Source organism: Fukomys damarensis, unplaced genomic scaffold, assembly GCF_012274545.1.
Source record: "Fukomys damarensis isolate Sample0158 unplaced genomic scaffold, DMR_v1.0_HiC HiC_scaffold_4, whole genome shotgun sequence".
Lineage (NCBI taxonomy): Eukaryota > Metazoa > Chordata > Mammalia > Rodentia > Bathyergidae > Fukomys > Fukomys damarensis.
The window spans coordinates 28,108,843-28,127,290 of record NW_022900916.1 but is presented as its reverse complement, the minus strand read 5'-3'; the positions used below and the strand labels follow the sequence as shown (position 1 = coordinate 28,127,290).

Genomic DNA, 18,448 nt, shown 5'->3' with positions numbered 1-18,448 from the left:
TGATTTTCTTTTAGTAATTTTGAAAATACAGTTCATAATGTGAATCAGATAGAAAAATTAATCCATGTAGTTCAGACAACTAAAAACAATTAACTTGTACTTTAGAATGTATATTTATCACATTTTGCTCTATTCCATAACAAATACATATCTCACATGGATTATTTTTCAGTATAAAGGTGAACAGTGTTAACGTCTGCGAACCTATGCTTTTGAGGTTATATCTATGCCTGAATAATTCTTTTGTATGATTAAACACCCTTAAACTTTTAAGAGAGTACATTAGAGGAACTCAGTGCTTCCTATGAACAAGATTATTCCTATGTCCACATTTCATATCAAGAATTTTAAACATTACTTTCCTGAGGAGACCGAGACTAATAAACACATAGTGCCAGGTTTTCTCACTACTGTGATATTTCTAGTTTATGAGTAGTATCACATGCTGAAAAAGAATAATAAATCGCATGTACATATAGCTGTGTGACATAAACAAATTATTCTTTAACAGAGCTCACATATGGGACACAGAAATGAGGTTGGTCTTTGGATAACATCATCATCAAGATTATAGAAAGCACAGTTGAAAATGCATCTTTTTCCCAGGATTGCCAAATTGCTGGCTCCGTTGCCTCTTTACAGCAGTGAGGTTTAATGAAATGCTCATGATGCACATCTAGGGAGAGATGCATCTTGTACACGGTGGGGGTCTCTCTTTCCTTCGCCTGCTCCTGTAACTTCCATTAGTGTTAATGGGTGTTTCACCAAGTGCATTGAGGGGAAGAGAGACCCCAAAGTGATAAGGATTATGTGTTAGAAATCACATATACTTTTCTTTTTTTCTTTCTTCCTGCCCCCTCTTGAAAATCTTTTAAAGGAAAAGTGATCATGAGAGAATCTGAAAAAGAGTGAGCAACCAGGACAGCTGGGCAGCCCGTTGGGACATCACTCCTAAGCCAAAAACCTCTACTCTCATTTTTAGCCCAAGTTTTGTTTCTTCTGTTTTTTGGACCAAGCCTAAGGCTGAGAAATAAGGGAACAAACAGCAAACAGAAGCCTTGACTGGGGAAACCAGCTATTTAGATCCTTTTACCTCCTGGCTGGTTAGTGTGGGGGAGGGCCTTGCATGCGAAATGATGTCATCCCCTCTTTGCTCTAATTCCTTGACTTTTACACTGACACTGACAGACTGCGTGGGGCACAACATTTGACCCATTTAGCAGTTGATTTAATCTGACTAGAATGTTTCAACTTCTAAATCTTTATTTGTTTAAATAAGTGGTTTTTAAAGGAAATCAGTCACTTTATTATAAAGTGATTTTTTTTCCTTAAAAAAAAAAAAAGACATTGACAACTCTTGGAGGATCTGGCCAGCCAGAGTGCCCTCTAGTGTCCATTTATAGAATTTACTTAATGTATGCTTTGGGGGAAAAATGTAATGAAGGGTGGCCACAAGCATTGTTAGTTCTTGGTTGGGTTCCCAGGCTTGTGTCCCTCCCTGCTGATACCAGTGATGAGCACTCACATGCTAATGTGGAGAAGTCAATAAGGTGTCTGTCTCACCGTCTGCCTCTCTCCTCTTCTCCTTTTTGCCTCCTCCTACTGTCCTCTGAATTCTTTGAAAATGAGAAAAAAATTAATAGAGATTTTGCTAGGTTGTGTATTTTCTGGTTCTTTTTTTTTCTTTTTTTTACAATTATAATTGAAAATTAGCATCTTATAAATATTCAGATTCCGTGTTATTCAGGTTCTTTTTTTTTTCTTTTGGCTTTAATAATGTTTTTGAAGATATTAAAGAACATTTCAAATTTTTCTAACAAAGTTAGCATTTTGTGTAAGTCAGAAATTATATTTAATAAGATGAGCAACCAGCTGGTGTGCTAATGTGACCAGTTGTGTTGGACTCACAAAGAAGTTTTTTCTTTGAAAGCCATACAACAAAACTAAGATGACAGCCCTGATCCACCAAGTGTCTCCACCATCATCCCTTCAGAATTCAAAGATGACATTTCAGTGATGGAAGTTGTCAGCCTATATGTGTTCTGCCTGACTAGCGAATACATGGACATCTTATTGATACTACTTGCATTCTTTTTGCATTAACTCATCAAAACTCAATTATCAGGAATTAAAAACAGGAAATAGTTCTCAGTGTAACAAAAGCATCCAGTGTATTTAAATCTGTGCTGAATTTCAGGAGACCCACTTGTATAAGTGACAAAGCATTTATTACCCAGTTTATTGTGGTATTACAGAGTGGAGAGCACTAAATAATCAATCAGTTAATGGTCTGTATGGCAGTTTGAGCACATCACATCCATTGTGCTTATGCTGGTAGAAGGATGAGCGTATAATTCTAGTGTATATTGCATGTTTATTCAGAGCCTCATGTCCTAAACTAGGGCTGACAAAAATCTGATGAAAAATGCAGCTTCATCATTGGCAATTTCAAAGTTGCTAAAATATTTTGAAGACAACTTTGGGAATCTGTGTGTATAAATCCCCTCCCCCAAAGAGCTGCAGTTAATCTATATATTACTCTCACTTATGCTCTTCCTTTAGCCAGTTTAGGTTTTTTATTTATGTATTAGCTCCTTATTATTGTCATTTTTATGAAGTGTCCCAAATTCTGTCAGCTGACTGTTTCAGTTTGTCCCATTCCAGTGGCATTGCTCATTATGCAGTATGACAGATTTCTCTTCAGAACATGCTGTGAATGGCTAGGTTTGTTATATGAAATAAGTGAGAAGCAACTTGGTGCTATTTTGATGAGAACATGCTGCAACTAGAGGTTGTAAATGAAAGGCAGAGAAGGAAAAAAGAATAAAAACTGGATTTTGAAAGTTATCTTAAATGACAGTAAGAACTAGGATTCTTGTCTGGATATAATAAAATATTCATTGACTACGGACAGATTATTTTGGTGGTCTGGAGTGGTCCTTTAATTTATACTAGTTCAAGCTCTAACTCATGCTTTCTATTTCTTTTTCCTAGGAGATAAGAGCACAGATTATGCTAATTTTTACCAAGGTTTGTGGGACTGCACAGGAGCTCTTTCTGATGAGTTGTCATTTAAACGTGGTGATGTGATTTACATTCTCAGCAAGGTAAGAGAGTATCCGAAAATGACACGGGAAAAGGGAAACACATAGTTTGGTTTTTATGCATTTGGATTTACAACACTAGGAAAAAATGCCAGTTGGAATTCTTGTAGGACCTTGCTAACAATTGGGAGTTCACAATAATTAATTATTTTGTCAAGTGAAATATAATCAAAATTTAAACACAATCAGATAACAGGATTCAACTTAACAGTGTGTTTACCTATCACTTCAGCTCTTGGCTCACATCCACCCATTGCCTTTTCCAGAAACAATATACTTATGTGAAAGTTAACATTGTAAGGTATTAGGTTATTTATTATGTTTGTCTTTCCTCTTCCTTTTTATTCTTCTCTGTGCTTATTCTGACTTTGTATGCCATTCACTACTGGAAACATTGTGTTTATAGAACAAGGTTTTCATCTTTATGTAAATATATTGAGTGTTCCGACAATTTAAAAGCAATACTTTTCTATTTAGAAAGGTTTAGGTAAGTTTAACACACTATAGTTGCAAATGTAGTGGCAAAGTATATTGTTTTAAACTAAACTTTATATATATAAAAATCTTTGTCCTTGCTCTTTAAAATGCTGCATTGTTCAGAATGCACAGGTCTAAAAGTCAGGTTATATTTCTGATAATATGTCTAAGCTCTCTAAATTCTTATACTTTTTCTCCTATTCCTGTTGTTATATGGGAATTAAAAATCTTCCACTGTCTACTTTGTGAGGCTATTTTAGAAACAAATGATACATGGAAACAATTTAATTATAAATAAAAAAATGTGAAATAAATAATAAATCTAAGAGTTTAATGTGATTTTTTTGATTAGAGAAATATTTTGGATATTTCAGAGAGCTAATTTCATTTGTTAGCTATGAAAGGAATTTGGAAATAAAGTCACATATTGAATTTTAACACTAGATGGCTGTTGTATAAAGTCAAAACAGATGAGGGTCTTAACAAAGATCATCTCTTCTTTGTTTTACACATAAGGGAACTTAGCACAAAAAAGGAGCCAGAGCCCGCATTTGACAGAGGTATTTTGACTCCCAAGACTAGTGTCTCTCTCTGTTTTCCTTCCTTTTCCCTTCCCTTCCCTTCCCTCCCCTTCCTTTTCCTCCCCTCTCCTCCCCTCCCTCTTTCCATTTAATTTGAAGCCACCATAAAACACCTACAATATGCCAGGGACCCATTTTATGCACTGAGAGTCTAAAAGGAATGAGATATAAGCACTTAAAGATGGCTGGAAAATAAATATTTACTAATAAGTAAATAAAGACATCTATGGTAATTGCTGGTTAGGGTGCCCAAAGCTAAGCCTTATCACTTAATTCTTTGTCTTCTGCTTGTTAGCCTAGTGTTTTTGGTTGTTATTCTCAGAAAGATACTTTCAGTCATTGGGAGATATAGATAGCCACATTCACATTAAAACTCTTGATTAAGCTTGTTATTGAGCATTTAATTGTCCTGAGTTAAGACAACAGCTTTCTGGTTTAATTACTGAATATAGAAATCAAACGATTAGTTTCATTTCTTATCAAGGAACTTCTTTGGAATCATTACTAAGTTTACTGGGCTCATGGTTTCTTAAACCAACTTGGCTGCAAGTGTGTATAAAATTTAAAAAATGATTAGTTTCCTCTTGAAATTTCAGATTGTAGGGAGATTGCTATGCACTCATCCCATTGTGTTTGCAAATACAAAGCTTATAAAGCCCAGGTGGGCTAAAACCTTCTTTAGGAATCAGGTTGTCTATTGATAAAAGCCTGGGTAGAGCACTCACCCTGAGTATAAACAAGCACAGTTCCCAGAGCTTGTCTTCTACTTTTGCTTCAGAAAATAGTTTTCTGTCCACATGAAACTGAAAGTATAATCATAGGGTATTTATTATAGTTCTAGGCTGCTGAAAGTAGAAGTTCCTCTTCTTTCAGATCTGTTTTGTAGAGATTGTCCTTTTATTTGTGAAGCCTGATCATAGAACTAACTCTGGAGGTGGTCCAACCAACATGAAGCATTTAATGCCATCCAAAATCTTTTAAAGCTGTTTGGGAGAGAGCTGAACAAAAATACAGTATTTCCACTATCAGACTTTTCAACACCACCATTATTTTATTAGAGATTGTTATTTTAGCATGGGTTTATTTTAGGTTTTGGAACAAAAGCCAGCAAAGAAACAAAAAAGACCTTGTCAGCCAGCACATATCACCATTGGCTGCAGGATTGAATGCATAGTTGCCCAGTTGTGGACATGGCAGCATCAACTTGCTAAGGGTTGGTGAGGGTGTAGAGAAGGGCACTAAGCTATCTCTGAGGGTTATGAATCTTTGAGCCATGTATGGGCTCATTGGCTGTTGATAGTCTGGTTGCTTTGCAGTTGAGTAAATGTTTGTGTTGATCCTTATTTCTTCATCTTGCTTTCAAATCGAAATCTCTGGAGAATCTCTATTAAGCTTATATTGGTGTGGCCTTCTAGTTTTATCAAAACTTTGGCAAACACAGTCCAGAAGTTAATATTGTAAATTCTTTTAGTATATGAATATCTATAATTTTGAATGTGTAGTATTATAACATAAGAACTTGCCAGGGATGGTGGTACATGCCTGTCATACCAGCACTCCAGAGACTGAGGCGTGAGGATCATGAAGAGTTTGAGGCCAGCGTGGGCTACAAAGTGAATTCAAGGCCAGCCTGAGTGACATAGGGAGACCCTGACTCAAAAAACAAAAACAAAAAAGAATTCAAGGCCTTTAGTAAAAGACAGCAAAAAATTGCTTTTAAAGGGTTTGTTTTTAGATCAAGATAGAGGCAATGTTATACTGGTAGTTTTTTTTAAAAGTGCAATTAGTATAGAAATTGGTAGCATTGTTATGTGTCCATCTTTCTTGGAGTTATATGTGGATTTTGTCTTAGTGGAATGAAATTTTACCATTTTGATTTATTTTTTTACACCATCTAGTGGCTCAGAATGAGTGGTGCAAGTAATTGCAGCTAATGTACACAATCAAAATGGTGTCATTAATTCAACTTTAAATCTAGCTATGGGTTATTACTTTCCTATTTCATGTCAAAAAATGTTAACATTAATTGTGAAAATCATGTTCATCATTTTGAGTTAAATGTAGAAACTACATACATAAGGAAGAGTACATTTTAAGGAATCTGATATATTTGTGAAGACATAAAAAATGTGTACTTAGTAAAGAAAGTAGTGTCATGACTTTTCTAATAAATCATTGAAAAAAATTTAAAGAAATGTAACTTGCCCTTTGTAGTGAAGTGATTTATAAATTAAAACATTAAGTTATCACTGATTTGACTTAGCTTCTGCAAGTTTGTCTGTTTTGAAAATACTCTTTTTTTTTTTTTTCGAACTTGGGTCCTTGCGCTTGCAAGGCAGGCCACCGAACCGCTGAGCTAAATCCCTGGCCCTGAAAATACTCTTTTTTAAAAAAGGCAACACAAAATAGTTTAATAAAAAATGCATTTTAATGTAAACATTTAGTGAAATCAAGACATAAATTATAATGAAGAGTGTTTTAATTTTGCCATGTAATGGCAGAAAAAAACAGAGATTACACTGTCTTTGTTAAAAATATTACTCTGGAAATATAGTTTGATTTTAGAATTCCATCTTCTGTTTTACAAGGAATGCTTGATGGAGTGTCAGCTGTGTTCAGCTTTGGTGATTTATTTTAGGCATCTTTTGAGGGATATACAATCTGAGAATTTATTTTATTCTGTTTTTTTTTTCAGTAAATATCGAATATTGTAATAGAGAAGAGCAGGCAGACACCCTGCCCTTCCTCCTTCCCTTTTTAACATTTTTCAATTAGCAGCTATCATGTGACCTCTGGCTGAGCTAGCCCCTCCTTCGAAGTGTCAGGCATTTTCTTAGTTTTAACCTTTGAACCACAATGATAATAAAAATACTGCTTACCTAAAAAAGGAGATCCAGTAACTTTTTGCTCTGTGGTTATTTTCATACAGAGTTGTTGCTTTTAAAAAAATGTATTAAAATTAAATTATTCAGTAAAGTTCAGTGGGGGCTGGGGATGTAACTCAGAGGCACACAGTGCTTGCCTGGTAAGCAGCAAGCAAGAGGCCCTTAGTTCGATTCCTGGTACCAAAAAGAAAAAAAAAAAAAAAAGTTCAGTGAAGATTTAAAAATATTTTTTTCTCCTAAAAAACAAAAAAGTACATTTTCAGAGACAAATGAAAGTGGAATTTGTGATTCTGATGAGAGATGTGCTGTTAGTGAATTAACCAACCCTGAAATAGAGACATGGCTTCAGAATCATTTGATGGGGAAATGTTATATTGGAGGTATAAAACCTATTAAATTTTAAAAACTTTTTAAAAGGAATCAGGTTATTTAAAATTATGCTAAATTATTTTACTAGTTTGTGTTTCAATTTTATTTCCTCCAAACTATGGAAATAATATTGCAGTTAATAATATTTTCCTAGAACCATGTTTATGAAAATTTTATAATTTCAGTAGCAAGATCCAGACCACACGGCAGGAGGCATAGCCCATATCCTTGCATTCCTCTTTACTCATATCTTCTGTCTTGCTGCTACAGATTTACATCCTATGGTTATTTATCTTTCAGTCCGTATCTCAGGTTAAACTGCTAACCACATTTCTTATCCTTATTTTTAAAGCAGTAAATTATTTTTAGAGACTTAATAACAGACAAGCTATACACAGCCAGAAAGAGACAAGCTACTTTGTCTGATATTAAAAGAAAAATAAGAAAGTTAAAGATTCTAGAATATTTAATCAAATCTAGAGCATATCTGACTTTACTTTTGTAGCCTTTTCGAGAAATATTTTAAGTCAAAAACAGGAAATGTAGATTAAATAGTGATTACTAATACACAAAAAAGGCACTTTTTAAAGAGTTGATTGGTTTAAGTTACAAGCAGTACTTCCTTTTATACCTGCTTGACTTTTTCCAGTGGTTGGTGAATAGTGACTGTCATTGACCATTTGCTTCTCATTATGAAAATAAAAAGATTTAGATACTGTAAATCTACCTATCCTACCCTGGTAAACCTATGAAAATGAGTGAAGTAAACATCTTGCTAATAAACTCTACTGGCAGAAGGAAATGACAAGTTTCTTTTTAGCTGTTTTAGCTTTCATTTGTGAGCGTATAACTCAGGGTGTCACGATAGCATGCCCAAATGCTGAACGGTAGCTGAGACATCCCACTACAGGACATGAATTATTGACATCAGACTAGTTCCCAAGTGTTACCATATCTTACAGCCTTTTGAGAAGAAGAAGTAGTATTCTTATGATTGCCTTTGTTTGGATCTGAAGGTTTTTAGTGTCTGTGCTGTCAGTTCGGATGCTGGAAGTGAGGATACAATGGAACCATTAACTAGCCAACCTCCTGCTTAGAACGTGCCTCTCACTAATCATGAAAAAACAGCATACAGAGACAGCACTATGAAAATATTCTACTGTAGTTCCACTCATAGGATTCCTCTTGTCATGTTTGCAAGCAACATACTTAAGTACTTCCTTATTTTCTCTTACATAAAATGAGGAAAGGGGCTGGTGGGCTCAGCCCTTCCAGTGGCTTGAAAGGTAGAGAAAGAGCCAGAAGGCCATGGCCCAAGAAAGACCAAAGTTTAGGCGGGCAGAGTGGGCCTGAAGAGGCTGTTTTTGGAATGAGCTCTGGTGCAGGGCCTGTGTAGTTTAATTTAGCATAGAACAATCAGGAGTTTGCAAGAAGTGAAACAAAACTTTCAGTGAAAGCACTATATTGATTTTCTTTTTAATTCTAAATTGAACAATTTAGAATAATTGATTTTTTATATTCTCTCCACCTTACCTGCACTTGAAAATCAGGAACTCCCTAAACACATGTAGCACATTTTCACTCTTTTGAGATGTCTCCATCCTCTTTCATGTAGAATTTGAAGGTAAATGTTCCAGGGAAATTATTAATCTTTAGAGAGTAGCAATAGTTAGAGTACTGATTAAGAAAAATTCAGAGAGGGAGACCGGTAAAGCCTGAAGTAATCAAGGAAAGATTCACAAGGAAATAGAGTTTGAGGGCCAGGGACTTAGCTCAGTGGTTCCTCAAGCTACAAGGTTTCGAGTTCAATCCCTGGTAAAGAAAAAGAAAGAAAGGAGGGAGGAAGGGAGGGAAAGCTGAACTAAAACTTAGTGTTTGGGACGGGGAGCTGTTTATTCTTTCAGTGGATATTTAAATGCTTGGTTTTGGTGTCTGTTAAACATCTAAAATGACTGTGCAATAGAAAGGGGAGCATAGAGCCAGCAGACCACCAACCACTCAAGATCACTCTTTCCTCACCTTGAGAATGGTAGGCAGCCAGAGAAACACCACAGAAAGCAAATCAACCTGACTTTTCCAACCCAGCTTTCCTACTTTATCTTAAACCCTCTTCCCCACATCTTCGCCTGTACCTTCTGTGTTAGCCACACTCTTAACTATTTGCTCTTCCCTCAACACAGCATGTTGTTTTATCTCTCCAGGCCTTTCCACATGCTGTGTGCTCCTCCTTTCATTATTCTGTCTGGAGTTTCTACCCATCTGTTACTTTGTACATACAGCCTCCAAGATCTTACTGCAGAATTAGTTGCTTTTCTTTTATACATTTATTCTCTCACTCAGCATTTAGTATAATGATTATCTGTTTCTCTGTCTAAAATCTGAATAATTGAAGTAGACACTGTGTTTTATTTACAGGATCTAACAATATGGCGTGTGTTAATTATGCACTTACAGAAATACAGTAAAAATAAGGGACAGTCCTGACTTCTTAGAAGAATGATAGAATTATAGAATTAAGGAACTTTAGTGCTATCCTTTTACCTTATAGGTGAAGAAATTAAGGTGTAATATAATTGGGGGAAAATAAATTTTAAAACCAAGGGGAAGAGAACTTATCCTTTGGAGACCTTAGAAGAATGGAGTTTCTGCATTGAACTTTGGTCTTGGCCCTGAGCTTCATGGCAACCAACCCAAAAAAAGGAGAAAAGGAGAGCTGATAGTTTCTTTTAATCATAAAGGAGGGATCTTGACTTTTTCCAGAACTAGCTACTTTAAGAGTATATTCTCACATGAATTTTAAAAATCTGCCTTGATTATGTGGCCTCAACAACTTTATTTAATAAAGTGTTAAGTGTGACATGTAATGACCTCAACAAAAAACTTTTACAGTAAATATAACAAGATTTAATAAAGGTAATTCTGTGAAGATCCAAATTTATAATAATTAGATTTACTAATTTATATTAGGTATGTAACTGGATTCTTGTAAAATCTTGATAAGCAATTTAAATATAAACAGAAATTTCATCCCTGATTAATTTGGGATTTGCCCAAGGTTGCCTACCTAGTTAACAACAGAGCTGGATCTTTTGAGATGATACTCTTAAGAAAAATAAGGACTTGAAAACCCAGCAGATGTTCTATTATATACCTGCCACAGTGTTTCTACCTTTGCAGGGTTCTGTTTTAACCTCCTCAGTGCTTACAAATACCTCTTCTTACCTCTCCTAAGAATTGGAATTATTTGGTCTCAGTTCCAAAGGGAACAGATACCTTTCTTTCTGCAAATGAGATTTAAGCTCTTTAGAGAAGGCATCCTTGAAATCGTTGTGAGCAATAAACTGCTTTGAGTAGGAGGCACACACTTCAGACTGCACAGCTAAGCTTGTACATGTACTGTACTCCAGAACAAATGTTTGGTCGTTTATTCTTCTTTATCCAGCATACACAAAGAAAAAGATACTCTATTGGAAATTATGTATCCTAAAAATTTTTAGGGGAGTCAACCAGAGCATCATCCAAAATACATACTGAGTCTGTTTCATCATTCATGCTTTTTAACATATTTGGCACTGCAGGTATAGAGAGTAAGCCCTTTTCTTAATCTCAGTGAGTTTGCATTTTCATGTTAGTTGAAGGAATAAATATATGGCGCATAAAATCCACTGAGGTATAAAGTCTCAGCTTGAAATGGAAGATATAGTATGGACTAGATAACTCAGGGAAAATTTCATAATGACAGAATGACCCATGTCAGGGCTTAGTCCTTGAGAGGATTTGAATGAGGGGAGACTTCCCCAGGGCAAGGAGCACCATAAGCAGAGGCAGGAATGGGAGGGGGTAGTGGAGGGTGGTGGTAGGACTGTGTGCACCAGCACAGTGACAGAAGAATATTTCTACTAGGGTGGCAATAAGCCAAGTAGAGAACTTTGTAGTGAATTAAGCAGAGAGCTAATCAGAGTTCTTACATAGCAGGGTAAAGTGGTGAAGGCAGTTTCTGGGAAGATCAGAGAGGCAGACATGATAGGGCAGTCATCCAGGGAGTGGTGACAGAGGTCTGAAATGGAGTGGTGGCAGCCGAAATAGCATGGAGTGGATAAACCCCAGAAGAGTCATGGAGTTCATCATTGGAGAGCGAGATACAGGGAGCACTGAGGCTACTACCCTCCCTGAACGTAATTTGATCTGTCCTTGCCTAACATTACTACAAATCATTAGTTAGAGGAGCAGTTTTCACTCTATGATATTAAACTGTTGACTGTAAGAATTTGAATGTATCTTGACTGTGGGATATAAACTAAAATTAAAATTATTACTACATGCTTTCTTCTCTTTTGTCTCTCATGCTTTAAAAATGAAGTACACAGTGCAAGAAAAAACAATGTAATTCTTAGAGGAACTCAGTGTCAAACCTGCCCAGTAAATTATTAAGTAATAAAGTTGACTTCTGTAAGCCACTAGGAAACTTAGTTCTTCAAACAGGTTCCTGAGTAGTAGTCAAGACATCATAGAGGACTAGGGATTGTGAATGTCAGTTTCCTCATTTATCGGGTTAGGAAACTAAGAGTCATGAAGTTTCTGTTGCACTTTAATTAAGGGAATCTTTTGAAATGATGCATGTATGAGAAATGAATTATTTTTATAATACCCAAAAAGAGAGAGTACAAAGGAAGAGGCTGAAGAGGTAGCCTTCAAGCAAATATTTATGTGTTTAAAAACTTACCTAGTTTTCATAGTACTACACTACAATGTTTGTGAATAGTTATCACATTCAATACTTGGAAAATAATAGTGAAGTCCACTGGACCTTAAGCTTTCTGTATTTTATATTTTGTGAATGAAATTGCTTTCATTTTCCGAAAAGGGTAGTATATTTTGAAGCACAGATAAATGTTTGGAAAAAGGATGCATAGCCTTTTAACACTTCAAACACCTGTTGCTTTCAAACATGTCAGTAAGTAATTTCTGAAGGGTTACTACATCACAGAACCTCAGAAGTGCTTCAGGTTTCAGTTAAAGCAGCTTTCTTTCACCATATGGTTTACAGAAAGTGGATTAGCATACTTGAGAAATTAGAATCACAGTGCTGAAAAGGATTTAAGTAAATGTTGGGGCTTTATTTAAGTGTAAAATAATACACCAGCAGAGAGAAGCTTTAGTTAATGGTAAACATGGGCATATGCTTACTGTTGTGTTGGATGAAGTCTGTGTTTCGTGTTATCAAAACTAAAAAGCTAATCTTTTTTTCCTGCCTTATTACACACTCACTTTAATTTATTGCTCAATAAATATTAATTGGGGCCTAACATTTTAACTATCAAGCAAAACACATAAAATGATTTTAATGGTGTGAGAATTGAAAACACAGGAGTTAGATTGCACGTATTCAATGCTACTTTACTATTATTTTCTCGGATTACTGGGCCAATTTGGCTTCTTTTGCTTCTTTGACTGCCGCATTACATTTTGCCTTGAAGCCATCCATTTTGCAGATATTGAATTTCTTTTGAGTGCTATTTTTATACAATAAGCATCACTACACCTCTGGATCTTGATAGCATTACTGCAGGAGGAGAAAGCAGCTTTGTGTTAGTAATTACCTAACATTGTCAGAAGCTGACTGCAGGCCTCTTTCTAGTGATAACAGAATAACCGCATAATGTAGCTTTATAGCACATGATTAATAGAAAATAATTACACGTCCTACAAAGGGATGCAATATTTCTTATAAATTGACTAGAATGGTTTCCTGTAGATTAAAGGACTCTTCATTATTTTATCAGTTCTCCTGAAGTACAGTCACTTGCCTATGTTAGCGTTTCAGTTGATGTTAAGAGCTGAATAGGGTGAAGGATACCAGATGGCAGATCTTCTTGTACCTAAGATTTTGGGGGCAGTAAAGATGACATGATGCTTCCTAACCTGTCAGAGATTTAGATGGCAGCCTGGTATGGTTCGTCTCTTTATTTTTTTGATTATTAATAAGATAAGGCTTGAGAGATTCATTCATTCAATTATTTACTCATTCATTCATTCATTCTGATCCACTTGTGACTTTATAGAACAATACATGTTGTCTGTAAGAAAAATTGTGCCGATCATATTATTTTCTACTGTATGTAATCTGTCATTCATAATCACATTTGTTTGGGACAGCAAAGAGGAAAGGCAGATACAGGCTGATTTTCTTCGTCAGAAGGAAACCTTATGTTATGTTGAATCTTCAGACTGAAGTTTAGAATACCATACTCCAAGAAGCGTTTTCATTCCAATTTATAGGCTGCAAATGGTTTAATTGGGATTCATGTTGCTCAGGAGGCTCATCCGAAGGATGGTAATGATAAAAGGAAAGCTCCTGTGTTTGCAGTCTTGTCGACATACTCTAATGGCTGCAGAGTAAATCTATAAATTTGCCTCCTAGATTTTTACCTCCCCATATTTTATCTTATCTCTTAATTCCACACAGGAGTATTATATGGAATTCTTTACAAATGTAAAGTAATAAATATTCTGATTTTTATTTTTATCTTCTCTGATTTAAATCTGATACTTCAGAATACTTTCCTGAGGTGTGTATTTCATACAGTTTCAACTGTTTTAAATTAAATTAAGCATTTAAGATACTAATGTAATATTTTTTCTCCTCGAACATTACTTTTAAGGGATTTGTGTACAGCTGAATAAGCTCCTCTGTGTGGTTTCCTCCTGTACTTTCTACTTAGTGAACCTTACTGATCTACCATAGTCCAGAATTTCCTCAAGTGTGGATTTTCTCAATTCTCTCTGTCATTTGTGCTTTGTCAGTGTGATTTGTTGGCAATCAGTTCTTAAATTTGGATAAGTGAAGTTTTGAGAGTATTGTACCCTTAGTTGACAGTACAGGTTATTAACTAAAGTAGAACATTATAAAGACATACGAATTTTCTGACTTATGGTTTGAATATAAATATTATCACCCAGATTGAGGGCCATTCTCTGTGGAAGCAGGTTTGGGTCAATGTCTTTTCACTATTTTCTGTATCCACTGTTGGAAGGCTTGTTCCTGTACTCTTCAAATAATTTGAAAATTCTAAGATTGGCATTGGGTAAGAGCTTTCACATTCACACTTTCCTGTTCATTATCCATTTTTACAATTTACAATATGGAGGTTTGGTCTATGGAAGGTTAAGTACCTTTGTTTTGCTAAGTGTGGGGCTCTGATTATATTCATTGCCTTAAAAATGGAAAAGAGCAGTTTTATTAAGTACCTATTAGTATATAATGGTTGCTAATCATAGCTTTCAGTAAGTTGGTATTTTCTTCTGATAAATGTATCCTACATAGATTACATTCATCATCATTGAGTTCTGGACTCAACAGTATTCTTGTTGCTTAGACAATTTTGTCCACTAAGTTCACATTATCAGTGAACTTTTCAACCTAATAGCTTGATTCTGCTGCCTCACAAACCAGAGCTATGCCTACATTAGAATAAGAAGTACAGAGTTAGTCTTTTCTCCCTCATTTCCCTCCACTTTGTTCATCTAATAAACCTAATTCTGACATTGCCCAAAGTTCTGACATTTTCTCATATAATTCCTCTATCGGTAGACTATCAATACATGCATGCTATTGTTTCCAAACTATATTGAAGAGTTGCATAATTTTCCTTTCTGGTGGTCAGTAGTATGCTAATCAATACAAATGTTCAGTCTGTACTCGTATTAACCTTCCCTCCCCACATGTAACTCAATATGCATATGCACATTTATCTATGACTTAGATGTTGGAAAATCATAACCTATTGAATTACTTTTGGGATTGATTTTAAAAATTTATCTTCTATGAAAAATTAATTTTTGGCCTTACAGTGCTTGTGCAGAGTATTGCTTTTGGAAGATATTATTCTTGAAACTCGTGATTCATTTTACTTTGTTTGTATCTCACTAAACATAAATAAATTTGAGATAAAAATACATTAGTCAATCTGGCAGACATATGAGGCTGGTTATAAAGTGTCTGTGATGCCTAAAGCATTGGTATGTCTGTCAATGGGGGATAAAAGGAAAGAAGAGGCACGGGTTTGTTTATCTCGTGTTGCAAAGTAAATGTAGAAGTGCCTCATCAATCACTCTTTTTTACAGCTAGATTAATATTTTGCCTTTAAAACTTGAGATACTTTTATTTTCTATTGATCTTCTACTATAAAGGTGAATCTCATACCAACTTGAATTCTTTCCTCCTATCCTTTATCTAATTGGTTTATGATTAATAAGAATAACAAATACCTTAGGCATGTCATTCTAAAGAAATCTATTTGTATATTTTGAAAAGCAAATTATTTTGTATTAGTATTTTCTTATTCTATAATTTATCTGATTAAAATGTACATATTAGATTTTGTTAAGGCATTCTAAAGAAGTTCTAAATAACTTCTTAAGAAGAACATTCTAAATCATTTTAGATCATATAAGTTTAGATAAGAATTAAGTATTTTGTTGCAAAAATTATCCCTGTTAGATAATAAAGGCAAATGTAGTACCTTTGAGTTCCTAACTTTATAGATTTTTGCACTTGTGCTTATACATAAAAGATATCCTAGGCTGGGGGTGGGGAGGAGGGAGAGAGAGGAGATAGAGATAGTGATAGAGAGATGGTGGGGAGCGCATGCACTTGAGCGCTAGCGCTAGACAACTGGCTTCCTGAAGCAGTTTCATTTCCCAGGTTCTTACCATGAGTGAGTGACTGCCTCTGTATTCTGCAGAGTAATAAATATGCTTTGTGTTATACATTAATTTAAATCTTTGCCTAACAGCATTTTTAAAGTGTCTAGAAACAAAAAAGATGACTGTTTCCATTTGCAGTTCAAGCTGTTGTAACTTTATGAAAAGCAATAACATTTCTGCGAAGTTGCATACAAACCGTATTGTACTTACACTAGTCTAAAGGTTAATATTGCATATTGTTTTCAATTAGGAATACAATAGATATGGCTGGTGGGTAGGAGAAATGAAGGGAGCCATTGGCTTGGTGCCTAAAGCCTACATAATGGAGATGTATGATATTTGAGAATCCTGGGTAAGTACATTTTAATCCAATATTCTTGTTATAGCTCATATGTTCTCTTGGTCTCTTCCTTCTGAGACTTTGTCTTAAGTCCTTATGGTTTTCTTATAACACAAAGATGGTGCCCCACATCTTTTTCTGTTTTATTTAATCTTTAATTTAAAAAATATTTTCACAGAATTAACTTTGGAAAGGAATAGATTATTTAAAGTTCCTTTGATAATAACCAGCTGTTTCCCCAAATTGCCTCTTCTTTAATAAAATACCATTTTATGACCTTCCTGAGAAGCTGAGTTGACAAAATGTTGAGAAAACTTTTATTTTTCCTTGGTTAAAACTGTAAATTTTTTCTAAGCTGGAAAAATCAACATTTCTACTAAAGAAAAATATTAAAACCCAACTTTCCCTTTCTGCCTGCAGAAAAAGAAGTCTTCTGCTTGTCTGGAAATGCTTTGGATTTAGAAGCCTCATGAAAGCCTGAGTGACAGCTCATAACCTTTCTTTGTTTTGTTGAATGTCCCTCATCTTCGACTATTACTTTATGCAGTAGTTCATTAAAATAGTCTTCTTATATGAAATCAAATGAGGGTTATTAATATAAATTAGATGCAGGCAGTAAAGTTATACCTGTTGCTATTTTGCAAAGAAATAATTACAGTTTTTATTTACCCATTTGATTGCCTGAAGAATTCATTACTATTTTATATGGACCATATGGTCATTGCTACTTGTAGTGTGAATTGTAATTTCACTTAATCATTGGACATCAGTTAATTTTTAGAGTGTAATATATAATTCCATAGAATTTTAATTGAAATTATTATGCAAGTTTTTGGTATGTGCTAAAGAATGTGTTTATGTTAAAGCTTTATAGATCATTTACTTTAGTATTTTTCTCACAGTAGTAATGTGATTCAAGAAAGAAATTTTATAAATTGGCAGGTTTACTTCCTGTTAAATGTAACCATAGGAAGAAAAAAGTGATAGAATTACAAACAGCAGTGTGCTATCACTTGCAGTACAAGTGCAACTAGAAGCATTTTTGAGCAAAGTACTTTACCAAAACAGATATTTTTGGTTTGATCATGGATTTGTCAATACTTTCTTCCACAGTTCTCTTTCAATTTAATGAAATAAAAGATTCATAAGAAACCTCCTACCATTATATAATGTTCTAAACAGTCTCAAAATATTCTCAAAAGAATAAGACAATGAAGGACTCTTATCATTGTTATACTATTAAAGTCCCACTGTAACAGCAGAACTTCAGATTGGAATCTCCCCTGAATTTCTCAGAACATTGAAAAGAAAATGAAGGCTCAGAGAGGAAAGGGTAGAAATCACAGCAGGAATATGTACCAACAGGTAAAAGGAAGGAGGTAGCAGCAACCTGACATCTGAGTTATACTCACTGCTGCTCGAGTGAGGTCTGAAGACTCTTATCATCACCTTTTCATGTATATTTGAAATTACAAGTATATTAAATGCCTATGAAGTACTAGTATGGCCTTAATATATGTCAGAATGTATTACTGACTTGTTATTTGGAATAGACATAATTTCCTAATACTAATTATTACTTAACAGGTACTAACTTTGTTGAACTTTTTAGATCTTTGCTTTATCAAAGTAAAGATTCTAACCATACAAATAAGTTGAAAACTGTTTACAGACAATATTAGAGTACTTATTTTCAGTTATCTCCTAAATACCAGGATCACTCGGTTTCAAATGTAAGGTGGAAAGCCTAATATAGGGATTTTGAATAAAGTCATTTGTATATATTGACACATCAAGTTAAGGTTTTCAGAAATGACATTTGTATAGTTGATAACCTTTTCCTAATATGTTGCCACTGAAATAGGTGGAAACCATCGTTTTCACTTGTGTTGCTGCCTCGCTTGTGAGTACAGATTTTGTACCTCAAATTTAAGTGAAGTTTTTAGTCCTGGGCCAGTAGATGGCAGCAGCTTGTCATTGCATACA

At 34.8% G+C, this 18,448-nt stretch overlaps 1 protein-coding gene across 2 annotated transcripts in view; it reads left to right on the top strand.

Moving 5' to 3' along the window:
- Positions 1 to 16,474, top strand: part of Skap2 (src kinase associated phosphoprotein 2) — a 166,220-nt gene extending 149,746 nt beyond the window's left edge. For both annotated transcript variants that reach the window (XM_019208052.2, XM_010628269.3), the window contains exons 11-12: positions 2,995 to 3,107; positions 16,373 to 16,474. In XM_019208052.2, the coding sequence (XP_019063597.1) occupies positions 2,995 to 3,107; positions 16,373 to 16,465 (206 nt within the window). In that variant the 3' untranslated portion in view covers positions 16,466 to 16,474. The remainder of the gene's footprint in view (positions 1 to 2,994; positions 3,108 to 16,372) is intronic.
- The last annotated feature ends 1,974 nt before the right edge of the window (positions 16,475 to 18,448 follow it).